At 40.3% G+C, this 25,482-nt stretch overlaps 2 protein-coding genes across 2 annotated transcripts in view; one reads left to right on the top strand and one right to left on the bottom strand.

Annotated features, from left to right (window-relative positions):
• Positions 1–3,950: 3,950 nt before the first annotated feature.
• cntn3a.2 (contactin 3a, tandem duplicate 2) overlaps positions 3,951–25,482 on the bottom strand; it is a 41,866-nt gene continuing 20,334 nt past the window's right edge. Inside the window, exons 13-21 of the mRNA XM_069659500.1 lie at positions 13,177–13,335; positions 11,629–11,778; positions 11,403–11,473; positions 10,523–10,757; positions 9,893–10,002; positions 7,643–7,829; positions 7,421–7,533; positions 7,083–7,251; positions 3,951–5,365 (exon numbers count right to left, since the gene is read on the bottom strand). Coding sequence (XP_069515601.1) covers positions 5,268–5,365; positions 7,083–7,251; positions 7,421–7,533; positions 7,643–7,829; positions 9,893–10,002; positions 10,523–10,757; positions 11,403–11,473; positions 11,629–11,778; positions 13,177–13,335 — 1,292 coding nt within the window. The 3' untranslated portion in view covers positions 3,951–5,267. The remainder of the gene's footprint in view (positions 5,366–7,082; positions 7,252–7,420; positions 7,534–7,642; positions 7,830–9,892; positions 10,003–10,522; positions 10,758–11,402; positions 11,474–11,628; positions 11,779–13,176; positions 13,336–25,482) is intronic.
• LOC138589287 (uncharacterized) lies at positions 19,724–23,734 on the top strand. The gene is made up of 3 exons (XM_069659501.1): positions 19,724–20,288; positions 20,745–20,916; positions 21,143–23,734. Exons 1-3 carry the CDS (start codon positions 19,809–19,811, stop codon positions 21,721–21,723), a joined length of 1,233 nt encoding a protein of 410 aa, XP_069515602.1. The 5' UTR covers positions 19,724–19,808; the 3' UTR covers positions 21,724–23,734.

Genomic DNA, 25,482 nt, shown 5'->3' with positions numbered 1-25,482 from the left:
GCCAATATCCCCGTAGGAGCTATCTGAATCCAAAGCTTTTAGCAGTTATCAGCAATAATGGTGATACTGTGTGCATTCTGGTTATACATAAATACCCTTCATTCATTGTGTGCTGTAAAAGGAAGTTACAGTAGCATGGTGCGGTGATTCAGTGGTCAATAGCATGTGAAGAGCCATTGCTGAAGTATTGACACACCAGCTCATTATGGATGATCTGTGGTGTGTAGGGAGAAACCTCTCTTTTCTTCACTTCCCCTTCCTATTGATCTCTTCACAGGGTCCTCTCCCTCTTATTATCTTAAAAGCATCTCTGCAACACTGCCTCAATCAATATTTCACAGTAGCTTTCCATGTCATTCCGTTGTTTTAGAGGAAGGTACCTGAACTTCAGCAATACACGCTCTAATAATAATCCAGTGAAATCATCTTTGCAAAAGCTACAAAGCAAATTTCCGTTATGCATGTTAGTTTTAGATGGTGTGCTTTAAGATATTGCATGCGAACTGGTAGATTTACTGTGATGATCGTTATTACATAGCCTATTAAAACAATTACTTTATGCAACAGAAACCTTTTTGAATGTGTTCTTTATCCACTGAATAGAACATTAATGCTGCCTTTTACTCCCATTTATATGCTTTTTCATAATGTTATGCATTTTATAGCTTTGATGGCGCCCCAAGGCGCCACTCAAATTCCTCCTGCAGTAAAAGACACTAAAACTGCTGATGCTGAAAATGACACAGTGGCACACATAATTCAAAAAAATCCAGAAGAGATTATATCCTCAGTGAATTGTTTTTATTAAGTCCCTCATTTAGAAAACACAAATGCACCAAACGATATCATACATGCACAGCTTCAGCGTATCAAGATCAGCTGATGACTTTTCAATGTGAAAACGTTACCGCCACGATCTCACGGAGATCACCTGGACATCAAAATACTGAGGAGTCACAACAGAAAGGCCAAGCGTTGTCACCCAGAGCCCGAATTGTATTTCTTCATCAATCGTAATGACTTTAAAATGTTTGTATTAATTTACTGATCAATTCTGCCTTTTCTTAGCTTGAAAGTAGCGAGAAAATTGTAAAGTTGTATTGGTATAAAAAGACAAAAAGTACTTGTAGATAGTACTACTTGAATAATCTACTGTGCATTGGCTGACTACCTTGTAACAGGTAGTGTTTGTGTCACTGCACCAAAAGGCTGTGTGTGATAGCAGCTGCTGAGAAATGTAGCTCTCTGCTCATGTATTTTTCAGATTCCGGGTTTGACTGAGAATTACAATTGGCAAGTAGGACACCACAGTTCGGTCTCCCAGTTGTGGGTGTTGCTTCAAATCACAACTAAGAACATACAGTCTGTAAAGTATACTGTATGAAGGCATGAGAGATCTCACTGCACTGGCTTTTTGATTGGCCAACACTGGCTCTTAAAAGTTATTTTAAAGCAACACTTGACCTTTGTGCAGCAGAGAAAAATATAATAAACAATCAGGAACCATATCAAACATTAAAAAAAGAAAAGAAAAATCAAATTCTCCACAGTACTGATACATTACAAAACAAAGAGGTTGGCAATGCTTCTATGTACCAAAGACACAAGTTCATAAAGCCTGTCGTTATGTTGTCTTTTTTCCGTTCATGTCATCAATAAGTCAGCCAGAAAGATGCATTTCCTGTGTAAACATTTGTTAGCTAAACAATGACATTCAGTGATGAAAGAATGTATACAGATTAACCACACAGAAAGCCACAAAAACAGGATTCAAAGACTGCTTTCAGAAAGTTATTAACACTCATTGTGGAAGAAAACCTTTTATCAGATACTAACTGTACCCTGCAGGGTGCACCCGACCTGGCCTTGGATACTGGAGCTTTTTTTTTCCAATGCTTCCTTTCCACTTGCAATCTATGGTAATTTGTTAGAAAAAAGGCATTTCAACTCAAAGGTGTTTTATCTACCTCCCATATTCACCTTGTGCAGCTCTATGTCAATGACTGTACAGCTTTAGATGTCCAAAGCCTCGAACCATGTTCAAGTACAAAAATGCGTTGAAGCTATTTCTGTTAAAATAGCAGAATGATCCTTTTGAAAACTGTTTTCTATGACACCACACGTGTGCACACTAACGCACACAGCCTTGAATCTTCCTGGTGTCATCTCGATGGCATTGTCCTGATTTAGTCCTTCCTAAATCCTGATGTAGTATTCTTGGGTGGGTGTCATTAGTAGCATTACTCCTATGCTCCTTCCCATAGAAGCCCCTCAGGCCTGCTCTAATTTACTAAGATATTTTAATGTCTGCTAAATCATGGCACACTTCACGCTTTCCATTCGTTAAGTCAGGCTGTTGAATAGACCCCTGGGTCATGCACCGACAGATTTGTGGTCTATCTGCTCCGGCCTCTGTAGGGCTATTGAACGGTGGGGTGAAGCAGGTCTGAATACCTGAGCAGTGGGGTTTCACTGAAATACGTAAATAAACAATGACAACACATACCACAGAAGAAAAGCCAATACAACTGACAAGAACGGACAGATTCACAAAGTATTAAAACACAGCTGACCAAACATTTCGCCAAATAATGTCTAAGCTGGTGGCTAGATTTCAATGATCAGACTGGCACAATTGGCAGCACTTTAAGCCTCCCGTCTCGACTGCGATGGCTGATGATGCACATTCAGTGGCACAAATATGTGTGTTGCCCAGATGGATGTAGTCTAGAGCTGCAAATAATGATTATTTCCAATCATTCAATCAATCCAAACAGAGAACAATTCATATCGCAATTTCCCCAAGGCCAACTTTTTAGATATCATATTTTGTCTGTCAAACAGCACAAAACCCAAAGATATTATACCATGGCCACTGAGGATTCTTGATCCTGATTGGCTGGCATGTGTTCCTTTATATCTGGTAATTGTTCAGTATACCCAGTGACTTGTTACCAAGATGCTTGTATGCTTATATTTTGAATCTATTCTTCTCCAACTTCTATTCTTATGTTACATTATGATTTGATTCCACTCTCGTGTGTGCATTCACTAGGAAACCTACAGGCCAGGTTATGGTGGATAAGAACAAGTGTGTAGGACAAGACCAAGAAAAGCATTAATAGCCGATTCAAATGACCACACCAGAATGTGAAAGTGGAAAGCCAGCTGTTATAGCGAGAAGTAAGGCGTCATAATCACTTTAACATGGGGATAATTTTCAGACAGTGTCTCCCAAAAGGCATTTAACGCTTTTAACTCAGTTGTAAACACATAATTGTGTTAAAATGACAGAAGTGAGCCCAAACCCTGCTAACTTTCACACATGCCTGGCCAAACACGGCGTGAACTGGGTGTGATGGTCTGATTGTCTTTTTTGGAAAGTTGCAGAAAACTGAAGCTGTTCGACCATCAAAGTATAGTGGTCGCTTACAGATACAACAAGATGCAACGTGATAATGAGTGAGCTAAATATTGCCAAGCTATGTAGGCAGCAGGACTACTTTGAATTTCATGTTATAACTGTAAGACAGAAAGGTGAGATAAAAACAAGTTATATAAGAAACTTAATGACTGTTATTTTCATTTTGATGATGATCTGACAGTTTGTTGGCATGTGGCCATGGTATAAAGCATAGACTGTATAAAAAGATGGACGACATGACAGCTCCCTAAAAGTGAAGCCAAAACATTTCGGGCGCCCCCTGCTGACTGGCTGCAGTATAGGTCATAAAGCCCGCCTCCCCCATGTTAACAGATGGGACATGAGTCAAACTAGTCAAAGTACTCGTCAAATACATGTTCTCAAACATGGTTTCTGTCATTATAGCTAGATGTTATCATAATGATTTATGTCCAAGTGTTCATTTTTCTGACAAGTAATTAGTTATGTGAAGCTGCAAAAAGGATGATTGACAGCTCTGTTGACAAATTCGGCTCCTGCAGCCGATCTGTTCGTGATTAGCAGAGTAGAGGAGGAACGGCGAGAGGAAACGTAACCTAAACAATCTCCACAGTCGTTGAAGTTTCCATATCTGTGACCGTTAACCTCGAACCAACACAAAGAAGGTGTTCTGCTGTTAAATACACCGACATGCAGGACCCTTACCGTTGTAAGTTAAGTGTGTGTTTTTGTCATCGGTGCAAGATGGCAGCGCCCGTCACAGGGGCTATTTTGGCTTCAATTTCATACAATGAGAGCAGATGGAGACGCGTCATTCATCTATATATACAGTCATTGGTATAAGCAGGATAATATTCTCTGAGTTGGATTCTTTGGAGGGAAATAGATTTTTTAATGCACACCTTGTTGGGTATGTTCGGCTTCTTTTCCTTGATATATGACGTAATGGATTGTTGATTGTTTTCTAACAAGTGACTGATTTAGAATAAGTGTTAAAGGAAACACATTTGCAGTTGTATAACTCTCCCACTACTGCTGTGTACAGGCTGATGTAAGCGGTGTGAATGCAGTGTAAAATCTGATCCATCAATCAGCGTGCTATCACAATAACCATTCTGAGGCCTTAAAGCCTGTAGGAGCCCTCGTGGTACATTCAGCTCTCCACTAACAGAAGATAAAAGCTAAATGGCTAACACTGGCACTGTGAGTGTTTTTATGAGTTTCATCTGGGACACAACCAACTCTTAATGGAGCACGTAAATATGAAGGTTGGCTGCAGTATTTTCCGAAACACTGAGTACACAGACTAGTGTCTAAAAGTGATGGCGTTACAAGCATCTTCAAAGGCACGGGCACGGGTGAATGAACATGTTCCGACTCGCCAATTCAGATGTGGAGACGAAAAAACGGAAATATTCCAAAGTACAAAATACAACTTCTCATCACCGCCCTCCGCGAGGTTCACTGAGACCTTCAAGAATAAGAAACTGTGAGGAATTAAATGTTGAAGAAAGCATGTAGCTATTAGCGATAACAACAAGAAGGCTGAAACTACTTTGGCACATGAATGGAAGTAAGGCATCTGTATCATTCGAAAAAAAAGAGTTGAAATGGAGCATTGTTCCCAACCGGCAGAACTGTCAAAACAGACCTACAATTAAAAAAAAAGCTCAAGCGTTTTTCTGTTAATTAAAGTCTGACAGCACGCTCCAGTCATGCGCTGCCTCATACCCGCAAACTTACACCACCAAACTGTATGTGATCGCCTCCAAAAATGAGAGAAAAGGAAACAAAAACTCAGCAACTTTCACCAGTTAAAGAAAAAAATACCAAGAAGAAGGTTGAAAAACAGTTTGTCATTGTGTCACGACGTTGACCTGAATGTTGATATTGCGATGGCGAGGAGCAGGTAGAGGGGGGAGACGTCCACGCTCCAGGCTCTTGAGCCGCGGGCACTCATACCTGGAACACAAAAAATAATCCGATGTTAAATCTGCTCGGGGAACACTGTTGGCAGCAGCGCTCGCACTCTGGGACATCCATCTGAAATGGTTATTTCTGATCTTAGCTCTTTGCTTTGTTACCTGCAGATACACTCCAAAACAGATTTGCCAAAAACTTTTCAAATGAAAGTTAGATTCTTAAGTTTCCAAAACACAAAACATGCATATTGATGTTTCACAGGGGTCCTTTAAAAATAGTAAAAACTCTTTTATGTCCTGCCTTATGACTGCGATTGTGAATAAAAAATGTATTAAGGGAGCCTGATGCAGTTCGCTGTCATCACTAGTTCCTCATTTATGATTTAAGTGAGTAAAATAGCTCTTATGGATCACAGATTACTTTCCTGTAATGACATAACACCCAATTATAGCCTCTCCTGGATAATATATATAATATTAATGGGGAAAAAAAGTCCTCCTGAACTGCTTTTGATGTCTTAAAGCTTCTAGTTTCCATAAACACAGCTCTCTGAATCGCCTGCTAATGTGTTTTGCCCAAATCTTTTTCTTAGCAGCTTCCGAAGAATCTCAAGGTAAAAAAAAAAATAGTCGCCTATTTTTCAAATGAAATGTGAGAGAAGAGCCAGTGTGGAATTCTATCTCTCTGAAGTGCTGTTTTCAGGAGTTCAACACAGAATATCAACAATGCAAATTAGCATTTAGAGCAGTAGAAGAGCCCCCCGCTGGAGTCCCACAGGACAGTAACAGCATCAAGTAAAAGAGGAAGTCAACCTCTGCGACAGAGATGGATTGTGCTGCATATTTCAGCAAAACATAAGTCGAGGAAAAGCCCAACAGGGGAGGACGAGGGACATGGGTAATGGTGAGTCAACCGAGGACAAACTGTCCCTGTCAGGTTTAAAATGTGCTAAGCGACTTCACTTACAAGAGAGAGTAAATAATTAAAAAGTTCAGGGAGGCTGAGGTCCTGGTGAATCTGTACATCAAAAGTTGCCGCTCAGTTGTGTCTCTTTACATCATGGTGGCATCAGCGTATAACAGCTGAAGGCCAATCTCTATTTACACATTCTACATAGAAATGTAGAATCTGGGACGGCAATGGTTCTGGTTTCCGTTTGTAGTATGCTGTCTGTGTGGAGAGCAAAAGCAGGCAGAACGTAATGCATCGTAATAACATCCAGTGTCCCATCTGCATTCATCTGATGATGATTTAGCTTCTTATTCATCTCTATAAACAGACATCTGCATGCTAACAGCTAACAATCTGTTCTAGATCTAAAATTCAACTTGAAAAAAATTCCTTGCCACTGTGTCACGAAAGCTGTTCAGCATTCAGATTTCCCGACTTCCTCGAATGCATCACATCGATCGTACCTCCGTTCAACAAACTACCATTTTAGAAGTAGTTTTCTTCTCCTCTTGAGGACAGACCTGACAAAGCTTGCATTTTTACTTTTTACTTATCTGCATCATGATGTTGAAATTTTGGCAAAGAGAAAAACGGGTTCTTTTTCTGTACACAATGCAGCAAGCGGAAAAAGGAACTCATTTATGGCTACATGCCCCGGCATGTTCACCCAGAGGCTATATCATCATCACACTATAGCTGATGGGATCCGAGATCTGCTGAAGTCACATTTTTCTTCCTTTTATCCCATCATAACTTTCCATTTTTAGCACCTACAACTCGTATAAACCAGCAACAATGTGCTTACTTAGTTGGTGGATCCGTATGGGGTCCGAGGCTGGGCCCAGACCTCCTTCACTCAGCGTCCGGATGTGGATGATGTACTCGTCATCTTCCTCAGGGAGGGTCAGCTCTGCCGTTGAATTGGCTGTGGTGAGTGTGTTTACCTCATTGTGTCTCTGCCTCCTGTATGACAGCTGAATGGGGGGAGAGAAACAAAGTGGGTGACACATTGTAAACACGTAAGCTTACAGGCTGACAGCTTACAGCAGGCCACCACACAGGTAAGGTCTTCATTTTCACTCGGGCTGACACATAATAAGATAAACATGCAGCTGTAAAGTATAGTGGGGATGTATTACTCACTTGGTAGCCTGTAACTTCTGACTCAGACTCCATTGCAACAACGGGCTCCCAGTAAAGAGAGAGTTGAGAACCAATTAGAGTCCATTCGACATTGAGCGGCGGCTGGGCTGGTGCTGCGTGATGTAAAAAGAATTCATGAATACAGAAACGTTTTACTTTTGCATCAATTAGAAGTTTCATTTTACTTATGAAATCAAACACTTGGGCAGCAGAGCATCTTACGAGGCTTTTTCGTGGTGACATTGATTGCAGGGAGGAAGGGGCCGGTGCCGGCTGTGTTGAAGGCGCTGACTGTGAGAAAATACTGCGTGTTTCCAGCCAAGCCGCTCACTGTGACCGAGGTTTGGTTCCAGGGCACCCTAACCTTCCCCATGGTCTCGGGTTTAGTGTCGTCTTCCCAGTATACCACCTGTTTGAGACAGAGAGCATGTCAGCTAGAGTTGAATCATGACATATGGCTTCGGATTGGAGCAAAATGCGAGCATTAGTAGCATCCATTTTCTCTCAAATACAACACAACAGGGTCTTTGTAGCTGTGTTTGATGTCTTAAGAGAAATGTGGTGTTGATAAATGATCACCTCTGGGTGTTTCCTCCTAAGTCAGATCACGTTTTCTTTTATCTTTGCAGCAGGATGTTTGATCTGATATTACAAAGCTCTTGTTAATGTGCTTTTACAACTCCTGAGACTGTGTAACTGTTGTTACTGGGAGACAACACAATCCTCTCCTTCAGGATTAATCAACATTTATTTTTTAGATTATTGTTTTGGCCTTTTGGTCATTTATTTATAGAGAGGACAGTGGATAGTGTGGGAAACAGGGGAAGTGAGAATGGGGGGTGGCACGCGGCAAAGGGCCAGGGGTGGGAGTTGAGTCGGGGGCTGCCGCTGACTTAACCGCTGAGCTAAACTGAACAACATTTTTTACGTCATAAAAATAATCCATCCAGCCATTAGCTATACTGCTTATCCTGTTCAGGGTCATGGGGGGAACTGGAGCCAATCCCAGCTGTCATTGGGCCAGAGGCGGGGTACACCCTGGACCAATCGACAGTCACTCACAGGGCTGACACATAAAGACAACCTTTCGCGCTCACACCCACACCTACGAGCAATTTAGAATCATCAGTTAACCTAACAAGTAGTCTTTGGACTGTGGGAGGAAGCTGGAGTACCCACGCATGCACAGGGGGAACATTCAAACTCCACACAGAAAGGCCCACTTTGCCCGAACCAGGGTTTGAACTAGGAACCTTCTAGCTGTGAGGCTAACCACTGCACCACCATGCAGCCCCATAAAAATAATATTTTTTGTTAAAAATACCCAAAAATTTCCATAACATTTTCCAAAAGCCCAACTTGATGCAATCAAGATTTCTCTAACCAGCACTGAAAAACACATTTTAAATTCACAATCATGTAAAACAAAAAGCAGCAGATGTTCACACACGTGTGAGGCTAGGAGCAGTTTTGCATTTTTGCTTGATGACTGAAACATTTAATCAATTATCGAAATTAAGAGTCAAGATTTTTTTGTCGCTCGCTGAATAGATTTATTGTCTAATCCTTTCAGCACTTACATACATAAATCTGTGTTACATCGTACCGCATGTAATATTTATTTTCCACTTATTAAAATGTATGCATTAAAAAATGTTTCACATCAAATAGCCACTAAAGTTACAAATCATAAAATGGGTGCCGATTTTGTTGTGATCGTCAAACTGAAACTAAATTATCATCTACTCTTCTGTCCACATTATTTTGTGTTTGCTGCTGTTGAAATCCCTTTAGTTTACTCTGATATTTTATATATACTGTCCCACGTGGATATAGTGAAACAACTTTGCTTTTATTGATCAAAAGAATAACAAACACATCTTACATTAAAGCCCTTTGATCAACCTCATTATTCAGGCAGAAGTATGCAGGTGAGGCAATCAGGCTGTCCCACTTATTGAGGGAAAAACAGAATAAAATCATCTCTTAGGGGTTTTATATGTAATAGTTTAATATTCATATTCTATTTGGAGAACAATTACAAGGCTGAAGATCGATTCCCATGATGCTGCAGTGTTAGACTGTAAAAACCAACAGTACACAGTTTCCAGTGTAATCACAGTTTTTGGTTGCGCGTCTTGGTGCTCTGACACGAGGTCTGCTATATTTCGCAGCACAGACTATCATGGAGCTGTGTATCATGATATACCATAACTGACAGCAAACTGAAAAGGCATGTGGACAGGCAATTTTCTTTTGTTCTCTTGAAAACGCTCTGACATGTTTTCCTGTCGTGTCGGGACAAAGAACTGTATAATTTTGCCTATAACAGTCCCCCAACTGCAACAGCTATTACCATGGCGACGCCGAGTTTGGAAGTGTCGGCTGTGAGGTACGACAGGGGTGATGACTAGCATTTGAATTGTGTTGTGTGTGTGATTTCTATTTCCATTTAAAAGGGTAAAAATGTACCTCATAGCCCAGAACCCTTTCAGGGGTGAAGGAGAGAGCCTGCCAATTCACCTCAATCTCAGAGGCGGAGACACTTCTGGCCCAAACTCCCGCTGGCATCCCACTTGGCTCTGAAAACAGACGACAGGAGACTGAGCGGTGCTGCCTTCTTCCAACAACACAGAGACAAGCAGAACAAATCTCTTCAAATTTTACATTTGTAACAGTGCGGCATTCTTGTTGATCTCTACATGGATGAATCATCACACGCAGGTGCTGCTGGTAAATAGACCAACACTACACTACAAACTGACCCCCTCTCAGCATGCCGAGAAGCCGAGAGGCAGCATAGATCTAAATGCCAAGCTGATTTCACTTTGGCATAGCCATTCAAAAGAGTGCTGATATTTGGAGGCAATCTACCTATCCTCAGTTAAATTTGCGACAAGTTTCCCCCCAGTTTTCTCCCCTTTTTACATATGAAAAGCTTTCGACAGATTTATTTTCCTGCATGTTTCTTTATTTGATTCAGGTGGATAAAATACCAGGCTTTCAGATGCAATAAAAACCCCTTTCATGATCTTTGTCCCTTTCAAAAGCAGAGAAAGCTTTGTAGCTTTACAAAAATCCCACACATATTCATTCCCGTACCTATCTCTGCAGAATAGATGGTGACCACCGGGCTGAATGGACCCTGTCCTTTGCTGTTGTAAGTGCCAACCTTCACATGAAATGGAGAGAAGGGCGCGATGCTGTCGTTGCGGTAAACGTAGCGTGATGCACCGGGCGCAGAGGTGGCCACGTGAGTCCAGCTAACATCTCCAAAGGCGCGGAAAGCAATGATGTAACCAAAGCTCTCACCATTCTGTAGTTCTTCGGGGACAGGCTGAGAGTGAAACACAAAACTATAGTGATATTAAAACATATACAAACCACTCACGTTCACCCCCCGGCTGGGCAGACATGATCACCACCCACTCTCAAAAGAACGGCGTGACCCCCAAATTGCTTTTGTGACCCACCTGACAAAATGAAATGAGCAGTAAAATGCCATTAAAAGAAAAAAACTAAGCTCATTACAGAATTTCTGTGCAGCTTTAAGAATGAAAAGTTATTTCTGACTTTAATGAAATGAGAAAACTCAAATACTGAGAGAGCTGTAGCCAACTAATGACTTCTTGAATATCTACATTAGTTTTCAGCTACCCGACTGGTTTACTTCACTGCTAGATATGAGCACAGCGGATTTGGCTGAACAACAGCAATTCACGGCAGATCAAAGCCTCATAAATGACAATAAGTGTCAGATTAAGTGCTCTCTTTGTGTGCTTCATTACATGCAGGCTCTTTAACTAGGAAATTATAACGACTTCAGCTCCGGACTTCAATTAACCTCAAATTTATGAAACCTACAAGCAAACAAAGCACAGGCTTAAATTTAGCAGGAAATATTAGGCAATCACTCAAAGAGAAAAAAGATGAACTACAGGCACTTTGAATAGCAGACTAGAACATAAGACCGATGACTTACCTCCCATGTGATGACCAGTTCAGATCTGCTCCCACCTCCTCCGCCCACGTCACCTGGCGCTGCATCAGGAACTACAAAAGACAGACCTTGTTCACTCCTCCGTGTAACACTTAAGGCTTTTAAAAGTTGTAAAAGGAAGATAGTAGCAGTATTTTTGCAGATCATATTTGATATTTTTTATTTCATCAGGATGAATAATCAAACGGGAAAAGTGAATTTACTGTACCTGCGTCCTCTGTCCTGGTCTTGACTGACACAGGGCTGGGTTCTCCAACACCAACACTGTTTCTGGCCAAAACCCGGAACTCATACTCAACCCAGGCATTCAAGTCCACTACAGTGGCCGTCACTGTGTTCCCATCGATAATCTCAGGAACTGAAAAAAAACCCCCAGAAGACTTACAGTAAATACATGAGAATATAAAGAGCAGAAGGAACTACATGTCTCTATATGACCTTGACTTTCCTGAATGTAGGTTTAATCTAACTGCTACTACAAAGCTAAAACCTAGCTTTGACCTACAACCACGCAGGAAATAGTCCCCGAATATGACTGAAATATCAGTCAACCGTTATTGCCTTCCTTACCTTGTGTTGTGTAATAAAATATCGAAATAAACTCTTGAACAGAAGTGCAATTGTGAAGATGCCACAAGGCCCCATATGACCTCAGAAGAGGGCACTTCAGTGTGGGTACTCAATGTTCCTAAGCAGTGAGGATGGGTGACATGCAGAGGACAGAGGTAAGAGGAGGGTTTAACTGCGAGCACTGCTGTTGGCAACAGTGACTTCTTTGATAGAAACACTTCAAATCCAAACACAGCGGTTTCATACCTGCATCAAACTGATTCTTTGACAATTTGTGGATAAAAAAACAAGCAGCATTCATGCAAAATTAAGGGACGTTTATATCACCTTTACAGCTGAAGTGAAACAGTTGGATCAATATTTTTACATCAAAGAGATACGGAGCAAACTCATTTTGAGTCATATTGCTGATGATCTGATCCAGTACGTCTAATATCTTCTCTCCTTTTACCTCTGTTTTTGGTCCCTACCATCTAATAAGAATAAGTCTCTGTAGTCGCTAAATGCTCTGCTAAGTTAACCAACAAGGCAGATACCCAGACATCCACTGAATGCTGTCTTTTTGACCTTGTACGCTGTAGCCAAAAATGTTTGCTTACAAGAGAGCGAACGTGAACCAAAACAGTCAATTTGAGGGCCTGAAAACCATTAAAATAAACTGAAGATGAGAGAAAAGCCTTTGAGAGCTGAGGGGAACTGCAGAGCTGGCTGATAATTATCTTTGGGGTCATCATCACTAGTGACCCCGATCACATTGCTCATAGTCATTTGATCCCTTGTTAATTAAAAGTATTGATTACAGGAGCTTTAACTTCTTCTTGTTTCTTTCTCTTACTTTCTTCTTTCGACACAGTTAAAGCAAACTACTGTGTTGCACACTGTGCACAAGAGGTAGATGTCATACAACCTGACCTGACTTGAGCTAAAGAAAAGGGGTTTTGTGTGTCTTTGACGAAGGCAGGTTTAAAGGTCATTAAAGTGGTTTAAATGAGATCATGTAAAGGCAGCAACATTGACCTCCAGTTCTCTTGAGTAAGACCCTGAAATCCAACTATCTCCAGAGCCCTCCCTCTGTGGCTGACCCCACACTCTGACCTCCCACCAGTGAGAGTTTCCCTGCGGGGATCCATGGATTATCTGAATAACATCACAAGTGCTATTAGATGAAAATGTAAGTGCTGCCTACCTGTGTTAACCCTCTGCCAGCCCACGGTGAAGGGAGTCCTGGTCTGTATGAGGTAATTGGTGATGGGGCTGCCGTTGTCTCTGCCGGGGCTCCAGGCGAGCTGGGCTGTACTGTCTGTCACCTCCTCCACCGTCACTGAGTCTGGGGGGCTGGGGGGGCCTGGCTCAATCATAGGAAGAGACACTGTGAGGCACTTGCGCATGCAGAGCCACAGACAAGTCTACAGAATGTGGATGCGAATGTGTGTACTCACAAAAACTACGAGGAAAAAAACATAGCACAGCAAATATATTAGCATAAAAACACATCCAGCCCCACTCTATTGCTACAAGACATTATGCTTGGTAAAAGTCCTCTATATTTGAAATGAATGTTAGGAAGAAGAAACATATTTTTAAAAAGCTTTGAGTTTAAGCTTTGAGGAGAAGTTATGCCCTTCACAAGGAATTAAAAGTTAATTCAAGATTTATCCTCCAATATTCAGCCAACCTGTAATCCTTCCCTTTCATGCTCCTCCTGGTAATTGATCGCGGAAACAGCAGACGTAAGTAGGTGCAGGGGCTCGAATTAAAAGGTAAAAGATGAAAAAGAGACTCGCAGCCCTGAAGAAGCAGAGTTTTATCATTTATTATCATTATCCCACCAATTAAGCAGTGTGATGTTTTACTTTACCCTCATCTGCGGCTTCCTGTTTCTAATGAATGTGTCAGCTCATCAGAAATAATAGACCGCTGGAGAGCTGTGAGACACACAGCAGAATAATGACGCCCCGAGCTCTGCTCGCACTCCACACCGGCTCTGAAGTGGTTCCTCATCTGAGGCAAATATTCTAATGATTAAATATTGTGGGATCATTTTAATAAACAATCGTTGCTCTGGAAACAGACACGTATGATTTCTTGATTATAGTTCATGCAGTATTAACGTGCTATATTTGTGGATGCATGTATATTAATATTGATCACACTAAGCTCAACATGGATGCTGAATAAGTTACAGCTGAACTACATTATGTTCTAGTTTACAGAAGGCGTGAGCGCGCTGACCACATACATTTGGCCTTAAGGCCCTAGCTTTAGAGGTATTGATCTTTGTAAAACTCATTAGCAGCTCCTGATCAAAAAAACCTTTAATACACTGGCCTCATTAATACATATTAATGGAGCAGACAATCAAGGATCAATTCCTTATCCTCTTAATTATATTCCATTGGCTGAGGGGAGAGGGTGCTGTCAGTGTCTTCAGGGTGTTCTAATAATCTGTTATTAATATGGACAGACTGTCAGGGCTTTTATTGTGAAATTGGCAAAGGGCAAACTGATATCTGATTATATTATCATTACTTACAGACATGGTTATTATTGTACATATTATTTTGATTTCAAATTAATATGATCCAAATTTGTATAGTACAGTATTACACATGTAATATCTCAATAAAAGTATGTTATGAAAGTGATGAACATGTTCTACACTGCTGTATTGCCAGAGGATAATGATGATGATGCAACTGTAAAACAACCACGAGCGCAGACACAGTGGTATGAATGCTAACGACGGTGATGTAATCCGTATAACATGACCTTCTCTATAATACCACCACCCAGTGGAGTGTTTTCGAGGCATCATGGAGTGGCATCTGAAACATTTTCTATTGTCATTGTAGAAAAGAAAAAGAACGTAGATGATCTTTGTTTCAGGAGCGATTTTCATTGACCTTCAGTGCTGTGAGAGAAGTTGAGTGAGACAGGATGGGAAATTCATTGAGCTACAACTGTTGAAAATGACATGATTGAAATAATGTTTCTCTGCTACTAACAGCAATTATCAGTATTACTGCTAATTGGTGTTAGAGGTTATAAATGTTAATATGTTGTGGTGATCACACTCGCTTACACTTAGGCACATTAGCACCACATCATCACAGTTATATAAATGAATTTTTTTATATTAAAATTGCATTTTTGGAGCACATGTAACTGCAGCCACTGAAGGAAGATTCTTTCATAGTGTTTCTCACCTGCCTCTTGCAAAGCTATGAATACAGTTTCCATCTCAAAATAAATGGTAACTGAATTGATTTTTTGTAGTGGTTACAGCTTCAGCAATGACATTAAAAAAACAATCAGCAACATCTCCTTCCAGATTGGGAGTCCCTATTGCTCGGTATAATACACACATCACAGGACAACTGCTCTGACAGAAAGTAGTTCCAATGAAAACAGCATGTATGGTTTAATATCCGGACAGGACAGGGACTTGTTTTCTAAAAGCAGTGCTGGTAGGTAACTGACTACACATTAAATCAAGTCCTGTATTCAAGCACAATGTTTTAGATACTTCTACTTTACTTGAGTGTTTCTGTTTGAACAGGCTTTTTACTTTTATTCCCACTTTATTTAAGGGGATAACATTATTCTTTTTCACACCACATTTATCTGACAGTTATATTTAAGCTACAGGTTCACACTTAAAAAGAACACATACAAATATCTTGCAGTCATCACACTCACTTCAACTTAAGCACACTGACACGACATTATGACAGTTAAATGCATTATTAAAATTGTCGTCTTAACATTAAAATTGCATTTGTGTGCGCCTGTAACTCAAACCACTGAAAGATGATTCTTTTATAGTTTTTCTCACCTACCTCTCACAGTATAAAGCTATGCAGACATTTTCTGTCCCAAAATAAATGCTATGTATTGATTTTTTTTGTTGTGGTCACAGCTTCAGAAATGATATTAAAAAAACAATCAACAGCAACATCTCCTCCCAGACTGGGAGTCCCTATTGCTTGGTATAATACACACATCACAGGACAACTGCTCTGATTGAAAGTAGTTCCAATGAAAACAGCATGTTCTGTTGTTATTGCCCAAGCCTTTTAACTTGAAACCTCTCACAAAAAGGGCTTCTTGCATGTTTCAGATGTCTGTTGTTATCAGTTCCACAAAGGAGAGATTTCCTGTCCAAACTACTCAGACGGTTTCTTGTTTACAGTACATAGGGCAAAGGTTTCAATATTTAACAATAAAGCAAGGATAACAGAAAAATACATAAAACTAATATCAATTATGCAGCAGATTTTTTTTTCTTTTTTTCAGCCCCAAATTATAATTTCATGACCTTAGACTCTTTAAAGAGGCCTTGTCCTGAGGTTGGTAACCACTGGAAATAACCACCAAAGAGGGTAAAAAAGTAGTTAAAAAGTTCAAATGAGCTACCAATTATATCAGTGAAATGCTACATATATATTGATGCATTCGTGTTAACAGTATAATAATTGTGATATACATTAATATTACTCATAAGCACCAATCTTCTGCAGAATTACAACGTTTGATCTAAGGATTGGAGTACTTCTTCCACAACTGGATGAATGGATAGATAGATAGATAGATAGATAGATAGATAGATACTTTATTGACCCCAAGGGAAATTTATTTGCAAATATCAACACCTGGGAAAATAAAACCAAAACTACCTGGAGGTCAGTGAGGACACAGCTTGCATCTTGAGTGGTTTTTAAGTGTTACTTACTTTATGGGTCATAGGTATAAAGGCTCCATGGGCCAAAATAATTTTAAAGTGAGTGATAAGAAAGCAGGATGAGATTTTATATTAAAAACCACCAGCATGTACAGGACAAAATCAGCAAAGAGATAAGAAGTACGGCTTTGTCCACATGGGGCGCCAAATCGACATAAACAGAAAGTTCCTCACAGGAGCTTTAAGAATACACATGCAAATACACAAAACACAAGCAAATTAAGAAAACATCCCCATCAATTTGACAACACACACGCAGCATTTGGAAACCCACTCTGCCAACTGAGCTGAAACACCACCCTGACATTTGAATTTTTAAAAAGAGATTCAATTAGTCAGATTGTAAAAAGTATTAAATAACATTATGGTGTTAATACATTGATTTATATGTAGCCTATATTTTAGCAGTTAACACAATTGATAGCTTTTCCTATTTCTTCGGCTTAATAATTTTCTAATAATATAGTTATATAGGCTATATTTTATTACTATACTATTTATCAAATGATTTGTTCTTCTAAGCCACTTTTGGTTTGCATTATCAAACTGCATTAATTAGGTTGAAAGCAATATATTCTGCTTAAAGCAATTCTTACCTTTCTGGCATTTTTACGCATTTTTTTTGTAATCATAAAATGCTCCTAATAAGCGTATAGCACAATACAATGTAAAAGAAATCAACTAGGTGTTGAAACTCATCAATATTTAATTCTCATATATTTCTGATAAAAGTCTGACCAATCATTTTATTCGGTCCGAATAAATTGATTTGCCGAGCTTCCTGTCTGTCATCCGTCGCCGCGTCCCTCCCAGTTGCACCGCTGTCACGGCTCGCAAGTCGCGCACCTCTCAAGTCACGCGCCTCTCTGGTAGAGCACTACAGTAGAGCGGTGAGAGAGAGCAAGGAACGGAGAACTGACAATGACTGACCAATGCGAGCCGCCACTTCCATCATCAGCTGCCCCCACAGAGAAAATTATCAGGACAAAGAAGACTATTTCACAAAAAGCTGCCTTAAAGAAAGAGCTTGATGCGGCAAGAGGCAAGACTGGAGTCAACATCGGCTCTGCTTTCCAGCAATGGAGGAGGCTAATGCAGGTACATCCGGAGCTAAAAAGAGATGAGATGGTCGCGGAGTTTCTGCTGGACAGGTACGTTAAGTTTGCCTAATCGTAAAACACAACATTACATGTGATAACATCAGTTACCAGTTACTGTCGTTCTGTAATATTATGTTATTTGTGCAGGGAAATTTAGCCTAGCGTTAGCGTTAGCACCGGTAGTGTAAACAAACTGACTCCACAGCTTGGTTTGTTTAACGTTACACTACTGGTGACGTTAGCTTCAGCGTTAGCCTCAGTGTTTATTGTGAAGTTGTCATTAACCCAGTTCTAGTATTATAACTCCGGGGTTGCGTTTGACTTGGTTGGTTGTACAGTAACCAGAGCTAGTTCAGCACATTGCTAGAAGACTTCTCCGGCTAATAGATAATGCTGGCTAGCTGACATCTGTGTAAATAAGACCGATCTGTCTATGTTTGTGACTTTTTCCATCCTTGGGAAGAAGTACTATTTACCAGTAGGGAATTTTAAATTGTAAGAAGTTGATACATACACTTGCTCCACTTACTGTACATTGTGATAACATCACTCTGTGCCAAAGCAGCCTAAGATCTATATAAAATCTAGCCTGTTTGAGTTTTTGCAATGTATATCCTGTGTCACGTTTCTATTTCTTTTACTCTTTGTCAAGGTACACCACTCTCACCGTAATGGAGGACATCCAGCACCAGCCAAGACTTGGTACCCCTGGAACTCATGAAGAGCTGAATGTTACATCTAAAAGATTTGTTTGCATTACTAAACAGTAATCTTGCAAGTGCCTTATGTTATTTATTTGCTTTTTTATTGGGACCAAATAACTAATTTCTTATAGAAGACAGCTGTAAAAAAAAGAAAAAGATAAACTGTGTACAATAATAAATGTTTTTCTAAAAAATTGATTTTAGTAATTCACTGCAGTTCATTCAGATGAAGTGGGAATATGAAAAAAGGGTCATAATGGAAGTAAAGTATAATAAACATTACGTTATGTGAGTAAAAAGACAAATGCAATTATACAATGCAAGGTTTTGGTTCCTGCTGTAGGCTGCTGCTGTCGGCCCCTGCCTCTGAAGATCCGGAACGTAGTCGGGATCTCCAACCACACTCTCCTCCAATTTAAAAAAAAGAAAGAGCCTTTTACTTTGTGACTTTAACATAAAGTTAAAAGAAAAAAATGTTGAAGCTAAACGTCTGAACGAGGGCTAAAGTTAGCTACCGTTAGCTGACAAAACAGGTTCTCAACAAAGTTAACCTGTAAACAAAACTGCTTGTACTGCTCCTAATTTTATGACAAACGTTACCGGGACAATTCAGGCAAGGTAAGACGTTATGACAGCAAGAAAATATTAATTCTGCCGAAAAACGACGCATCTGACTGTAAACAAACAGGCGATGAAATGCTATAATTACGATAGTAACGTTGGTAGTTCGTCAGACTACAAAAGGTAACTAAACGTTACGAGGGAGGGAATTTTATTTTATACCACATGCAGAATTGAATATTATTTAATTACTGTTGGTTAGTTTTCACTTACCTGTGCCTCTGACTCTGACTCTGACTCCGACTCCATTGACCCGTTTCACTCGCGCTACTTCTCTCACCGCACGCGTCAGGGATGCGTGGAGGAGGAGGGAGGGAGGAGGGAGGAGGGAGGGAGGGGAGCGTCAGAGGTCAGGCAGGGGGAAGAGGGTGGGGCTTTGAAGGGAGGCGGAGTTGTTCTTGTTCAAATTTTAACTAAGTGCTGAGGGACATGCCAGAAAGGTAAGAATTGCTTTAATATATGCTTAAATTGCAGCCTTAAATTATCCTATCGATTATTTTTCGAGCTGCATTGGTCTGTTGTCTTCCTCAGCCACCGTACACGCTGTGTATCAGTGGGCGTGTTTTGAGGAGGCGTGCTTTGCATGGGGCCTGGTTTGTACTGTCTGCAAGGCTGCAGCTGGAGCCTTGGCAGAGAAAGCAGCTAAAAGGAGATGGAGAAAAAAGGAAAGCTTAACAAAAAGAAAATTGTAAACGTTCCATGTAGAGACGCGGCAAGGGGAACAACGCCGGGGATGACGCCACATGCCAGCGGGGACTGCGGGCAGGACTCGCTAATACTAGCGGAGCTTCGCAGGCTAAGGAAAGAGCACACGGAAGCGGCAACTGAGAACAAAAAAGCTTTGGCAAGACTAGAGACTAACATGAAGGAACTGGTGGAAAGAACAGCCTCATTGGAGCAACGGACGGTAAACATGGAAGAAAGACTGGATGAGACGGAGGAGAGGGCGGCACGGTTAGAAAGGTCCGTCTTCTTTCTTCTTCACCAAGAGGCTCAGACTCGGAGGCTGCAGATTCAGGACAGCAATCCTGGGACCGCAGGTCTAGGACCCTTGTTGTTCACGACAGCACTACCTGGAGCATTGGATAGCCAAAGACCGCATTTTATTGAAAAGAGGGTTGACGATCGGAATGTGAGTACTACATGTGAATCAATTCTGTTTTCTTAAATTTGACAGCGAAATTAACGTTTTACTGTGATACGTATAATATGATATGATAGGCTGAAAGGCATTACAAACTGAAAATCTGATCATTTACAAACTGTAAATCTGCTAGCTTGCTGTCAAGTTTAAATATTCTCAATGATTAAACTGTGCTGATTGTCTGTTTACAAGTGTTATCAGCCAGTTTTATTCATTTTAAAATTCTTTTGTAATGTTGGATGACACATTTTTCATTTTTAATTGGACTTATTATATATATTTTCTTGCATCTTGTATTTCAATGTGTTAGATTATGTTATTTACTGTAGAGCCTATATAAAAATTAAGCTCAATCCAGCACAATGGATTAGAAATGTATTTTTGTCCAGTACTAGGTTTAGGCCTAGTTTGTGAAAAGACTAATTAGGTGCTCTCTTTATCAAGGTGCATATAACAATCCAGCAAGGGCGATCCTTGCCCGAACTAAAAAGATGCACTACATGCTGCAAGAACTTCCATTGCCCGTTCTGCACGTCGACTTTGTTCCACCCAACAAAGTTAAGCAAAGTCAGAGCACATTTGGACAACCATTTCAACCGGGCTGTTCTCCATGAAGGTAAGGTATTCTCTTGGAAAATGTGTATGGAGTTACAGTGTGTCTATGCATTTAAAGTAGCCTTACTGTTATGGTTAATTTGAGCAATGAATCAAGACAAGAACCTGTCTGATTTTGTTTTGGTGACCAGATTCTTGATTCAGATTTTGTGTATTTATAAGTCACAATTTTTAAATAAAATGCTCTTTATATAATAAAACTACAATTCAATGTTCTTATGTTTTAGGATATACCATTCAAAGATGTGGCCTGGGTTGCCGGCCACAGTTACATTATCACTGTCTCTACTGCAAGACAACTCTTTCACGTAAATTAGACTTCAAAAAACATCTGGGTTTGTGCAAGCTGAAGCACGGTGCCATAACGCCACCCATGCCAGCTCCAGTAAACAACTCCACCCCAGCTCCAACAGCCTCCACCACCCTGGCACCAACAACCTCCACCACCCCGGCACCAAGAACTTCCACCACCCTGGCATCAACAACCTCCACCACCCTGGCATCAACAACCTCCACTACCCTGGCACCAACAACCTCCACCACCCTGGCATCAACAACCTCCACTACCCTGGCATCAACAACCTCCACCACCCTGGCACCAACAACCTCCACTGCCCAAGCACCAAAAATCATCACCATGAAAACCTTCACTGCCCCAACCACCCCAAGTGGACAGAGGCGAAGGGTCGGTTTTAAGCCAGTGCTCCGGAAAAAGTGTCCGCTACACCAGGTCATCACTAACAAACAAAAAACTAATTTAAAAAGGTTCATCATAGTTCATCAAGTAGCTGGCAAATGTGGGATTTAATTTCAGTTGTGGAACAAATCTTATTTGTAAATTATTTTATTTCAGACCTATTGCTTAAATTGTCCTATTCTCAGGTTGTTCTCTAATGTAGATGTGATGCATGTCTGATCTCTCATCTGACAGTGCTCACAATAATCAAATCAAATTGTTTACTTCAATCAAGATTACATGGCCGAGGTACAAAGAAAGTGGAAACAGGTCATTAAAAACCGAAAGGACCAAAAAAAGTGAAGGTCTCCATATCCTGCACAGCTGAAAGTGTTACTGGACTCGGGGACTAAGACTTTTACTACTCTAATGGAAGCTGCGCCTTTGCTGAAAGACATGGTTGATCCACATTGAGGAGGATGAGATGGAGAGACTACAGAGGGTGATGGAGCAGGGCAGCTGGATCACAGCAACAGGGAGGAAGGAGAAGAGGAGGCAGCCACACATCACAGAGCCCTCATCGAGTGAATCCCAACATTATCATTATGGACGTTCAAAAGGACGTTTATGTATTAATGTGTGTAAAATCGTGATCTGGAAAAAAACATTCACACAATCTAAATATCTGCTTGATATAAAACACAATGAGTATAAATGGCACTTGGGTTCTAGCTCAGCGAGAGTAAGTTAGAACTTTACATCATATCTAGAAAGTTGCAGGTGCATGTTATGTAAATGGTACAAATGGCTTATATAGTGCTTTTCTAGTCTTTGCGACCACTCAAAGCTGCATTTACACTACATATCACATTCACCCATTCTGCTACGTAAAGTGCCCAACTATCAATCAGATATCACATTCATAACCGTTGGCTAAGCCACCGGGAGCAATTTGGGGTTCAGTGTCTTGCCCAAGGACACTTCGACATGTGGACTAAGGGAGCTGGGGATCGAACCTCCGACCTTCCGATTGAAAGACGACCGACTCTACCACTGAGCCACAGCCGTCCCTTATGTTCTTTTCTATTGTATTTATTTTTGTTGCTGTGTTACGTTTTGCAGTTTTTGTTATTACTCAGAGGTGAAGAGCTAAAAGTAAGATGAATAGGTCAAATATTATTTCTTACAATGTCCATGGTTTATATCATCCCATTAGGAGGAAGAAGATACTCAATGAGTCAACTGAAGAAAGCAAAGTATTCATTGCCTCATACGGCAAGAAAAGGGGCATGACCATTTAAAAAAAGAAATAGACTATTTTCTGCAGAGAAAGTAATAAAAGATAATATGGGAAGATTTGTAATGGTGGTTGGTTCTATAGGAGATATAAATTATATGTACTAAATATATATGCCCCCTCAGACAGATGTGTCTTTAAAAACAGCTGATCTAATTATCAGTGATGGAAAGGTGATGACAGGATGAAAAAATAGACAGGTCGCCACCAGATCAGTGATATGTTATTACATGGCTGTGTTAAATACTTGATTCTGATTGGGTAAGTACGGCATTCCGAGGTCTGCTATTTCTCGATAACAGACCGTAGTTATGTAGAACAGACCGTTAGGGATGCGGCTCTAATCACACAATCTGGAGGAGAAACTGTAATCATATCAATCCGCCAAAAGTAGTCCGGTAAATTTGACGTCGGTGGAGAGAAAGTAATAAAGGTTAAACGATGCAAAAACTGAAGGCTATGACAGAGAGATCTACAACACTGAAGACAGCACATGAAGTAAACAAACGGAACACAGTATGGGATATGCAGCATTGAAAGGTCTATTATCAAAGTAAGATGAATAGGTTAAATATTATTGGAGACTTAATGTGTCACTTCCGTCTGATTCAAAGGTGTTAAAGGAATTAAAACAAGATTTAAAGGGATATTTTGATATAAAAGACGATGGGGAGGTTTCACCATTAATTATCGATCTACTTCCTGTCTCTTTTCCTGCTTGTTTATGCACCCTGCCCTGAATGTTTCTGTTGGATTTTCAGTTGGACCTTTTTGAATTTGATTACTGGACTTTCAAAAGTAATTCTGGCCTTGTTCTTTCCTTTTATTCATAAAACATTTTCTTGTAGTCTGCATCTGGGTCCTCTCCTTTTTGTTTCAACTCTAAACGTGGCAGGCTGAGAAAAGCCGGCCTGGAACAGCAAAGAATGTCAGAGTATAATCAGAGCGCTATAGTTCATACATACGAGAACATCAGACAATTCTACACTACTTGAACTGAAGAAAATCAGGCATACTTTAGATGACCTTGATACGCATAAAGCAGAAGGAGCTCTGCATTTTACTCGTTAAAGATATTATGAGATGGGTAATAGAGCCAGGCAGTTATTAGTATTTCGACTTCGAAAAAAATTTCAAAAGTTAGTCATAATAACTCTAAACAAATTCACACAGTGGTCACAGCAGTCCTGTTTAAAGTCTATCTATGCCCTTTCATCAGGCAGAATGTGGCTTCAACTCACCATTTATAAACCCGGTAGAAATAGTATATAAAATCCTAAATAAGGGTTCAGAGTAACTGGATGTTGTTTTGACATTTTCAGGTCTGTCTTAGTCTGTCTTAGCCTGTTATTATTTGCTGCAAGCACTGAATCTTTAGCCAAATCACAAGACAAAACAAAGACATGAGGATGAAGGGGGAATAGAACGCAAAGTATCTTTATTCGTGGATGAAATAGTAAACTACATAAGTGAACCATCATCATCTATTCCAGCCCTGTGAATGAATATGGAGAAATATAAGGATATTCGGCCAATCAATCTAAATCTAAATGTTGCTGTGGTGTTCTCAGGCAAATAAAGGGAAAAAGTTCACTTTAAAAGGACTAACAAAAGATTTAGATACCTCGGTATCATTATTACTACTACCATATGACAGCTCTTTGAAGCAAACTATGGAAAATGGAGGAATGAAGTCAAGAGGGATGTGGCCAGATGGGAAACTCTGCCTCTGACTCTGATAGGGAGAAAACAAACAGAATAAATATCTGACCAAGATGATTTTTGTTCCCGTTGTTGCCTATTAGGGTTCCTAGCTCCATTTTTAAAACACGAGGCAAAATCATGTCAAAATTTCTATGGCAAAATAAAAAAGACAGAATTAAGTATAAGATTCTTATTTGCCAGAAAGAGAAGGGAGGGTTACATTTACCTAATTTGGAAAATGATTACAGGGCAGCACAACTCAAAGCCACTGTTATGTGGATAACTGAAGATACAGAGCCTGTGTGGGTGGAAGTGGAGCAAAATGCATGTCAAAAGATATCTTTTGAAGCACTTCCATTTATGACTGAAAAGGGCACAAAAGGGGATTAGAATTAATAATGACTGGATCAGGGAGACGATGATGGTCTGCAGTCAGAAGTACGAGGGAAACTGAGACTGTCAAACTCCATTTGTAAGGCCACTAAAACAGCAACTTTTCTACCATCCAACCCCGATTGAACAAATGGGCAAGCAAAGGGTTAATGTATATTACACAAGTGTTCAGTGGACATCTTTTGAACTTAAAAAGTAATTGAATCTACCAGCTCATGACTTTTATAGATTTCTACAACTAAGACACCACCTTCAGAAACATTTGTGGAACACCATCCAAACTAGAGGAAGTGTTTTTGTCATTTAAAGAAGATGAGACTAAAGAAGGGATTATTACAAGATTTATGAAGCATTACAAAAGTGGGAACTGGAAACACACATTACAGATGAAAAATGGGAGGAATCATTTGAAGCAGGACATAAATTCACAAATAGTCCTGTGTGGAGGGAGTTGACCGGAAGGTAAAAATGCATTACTTTAACACTACATCCATCAC

The sequence above is a fragment of the Semicossyphus pulcher genome, unplaced genomic scaffold, assembly GCF_022749685.1.
Source record: "Semicossyphus pulcher isolate SPU_LCO1_2020_fin unplaced genomic scaffold, fSemPul1.0.p SCAF_13, whole genome shotgun sequence".
NCBI lineage: Eukaryota > Metazoa > Chordata > Actinopteri > Labriformes > Labridae > Semicossyphus > Semicossyphus pulcher.
This window is presented reverse-complemented; position numbering and strand designations above follow the sequence as displayed.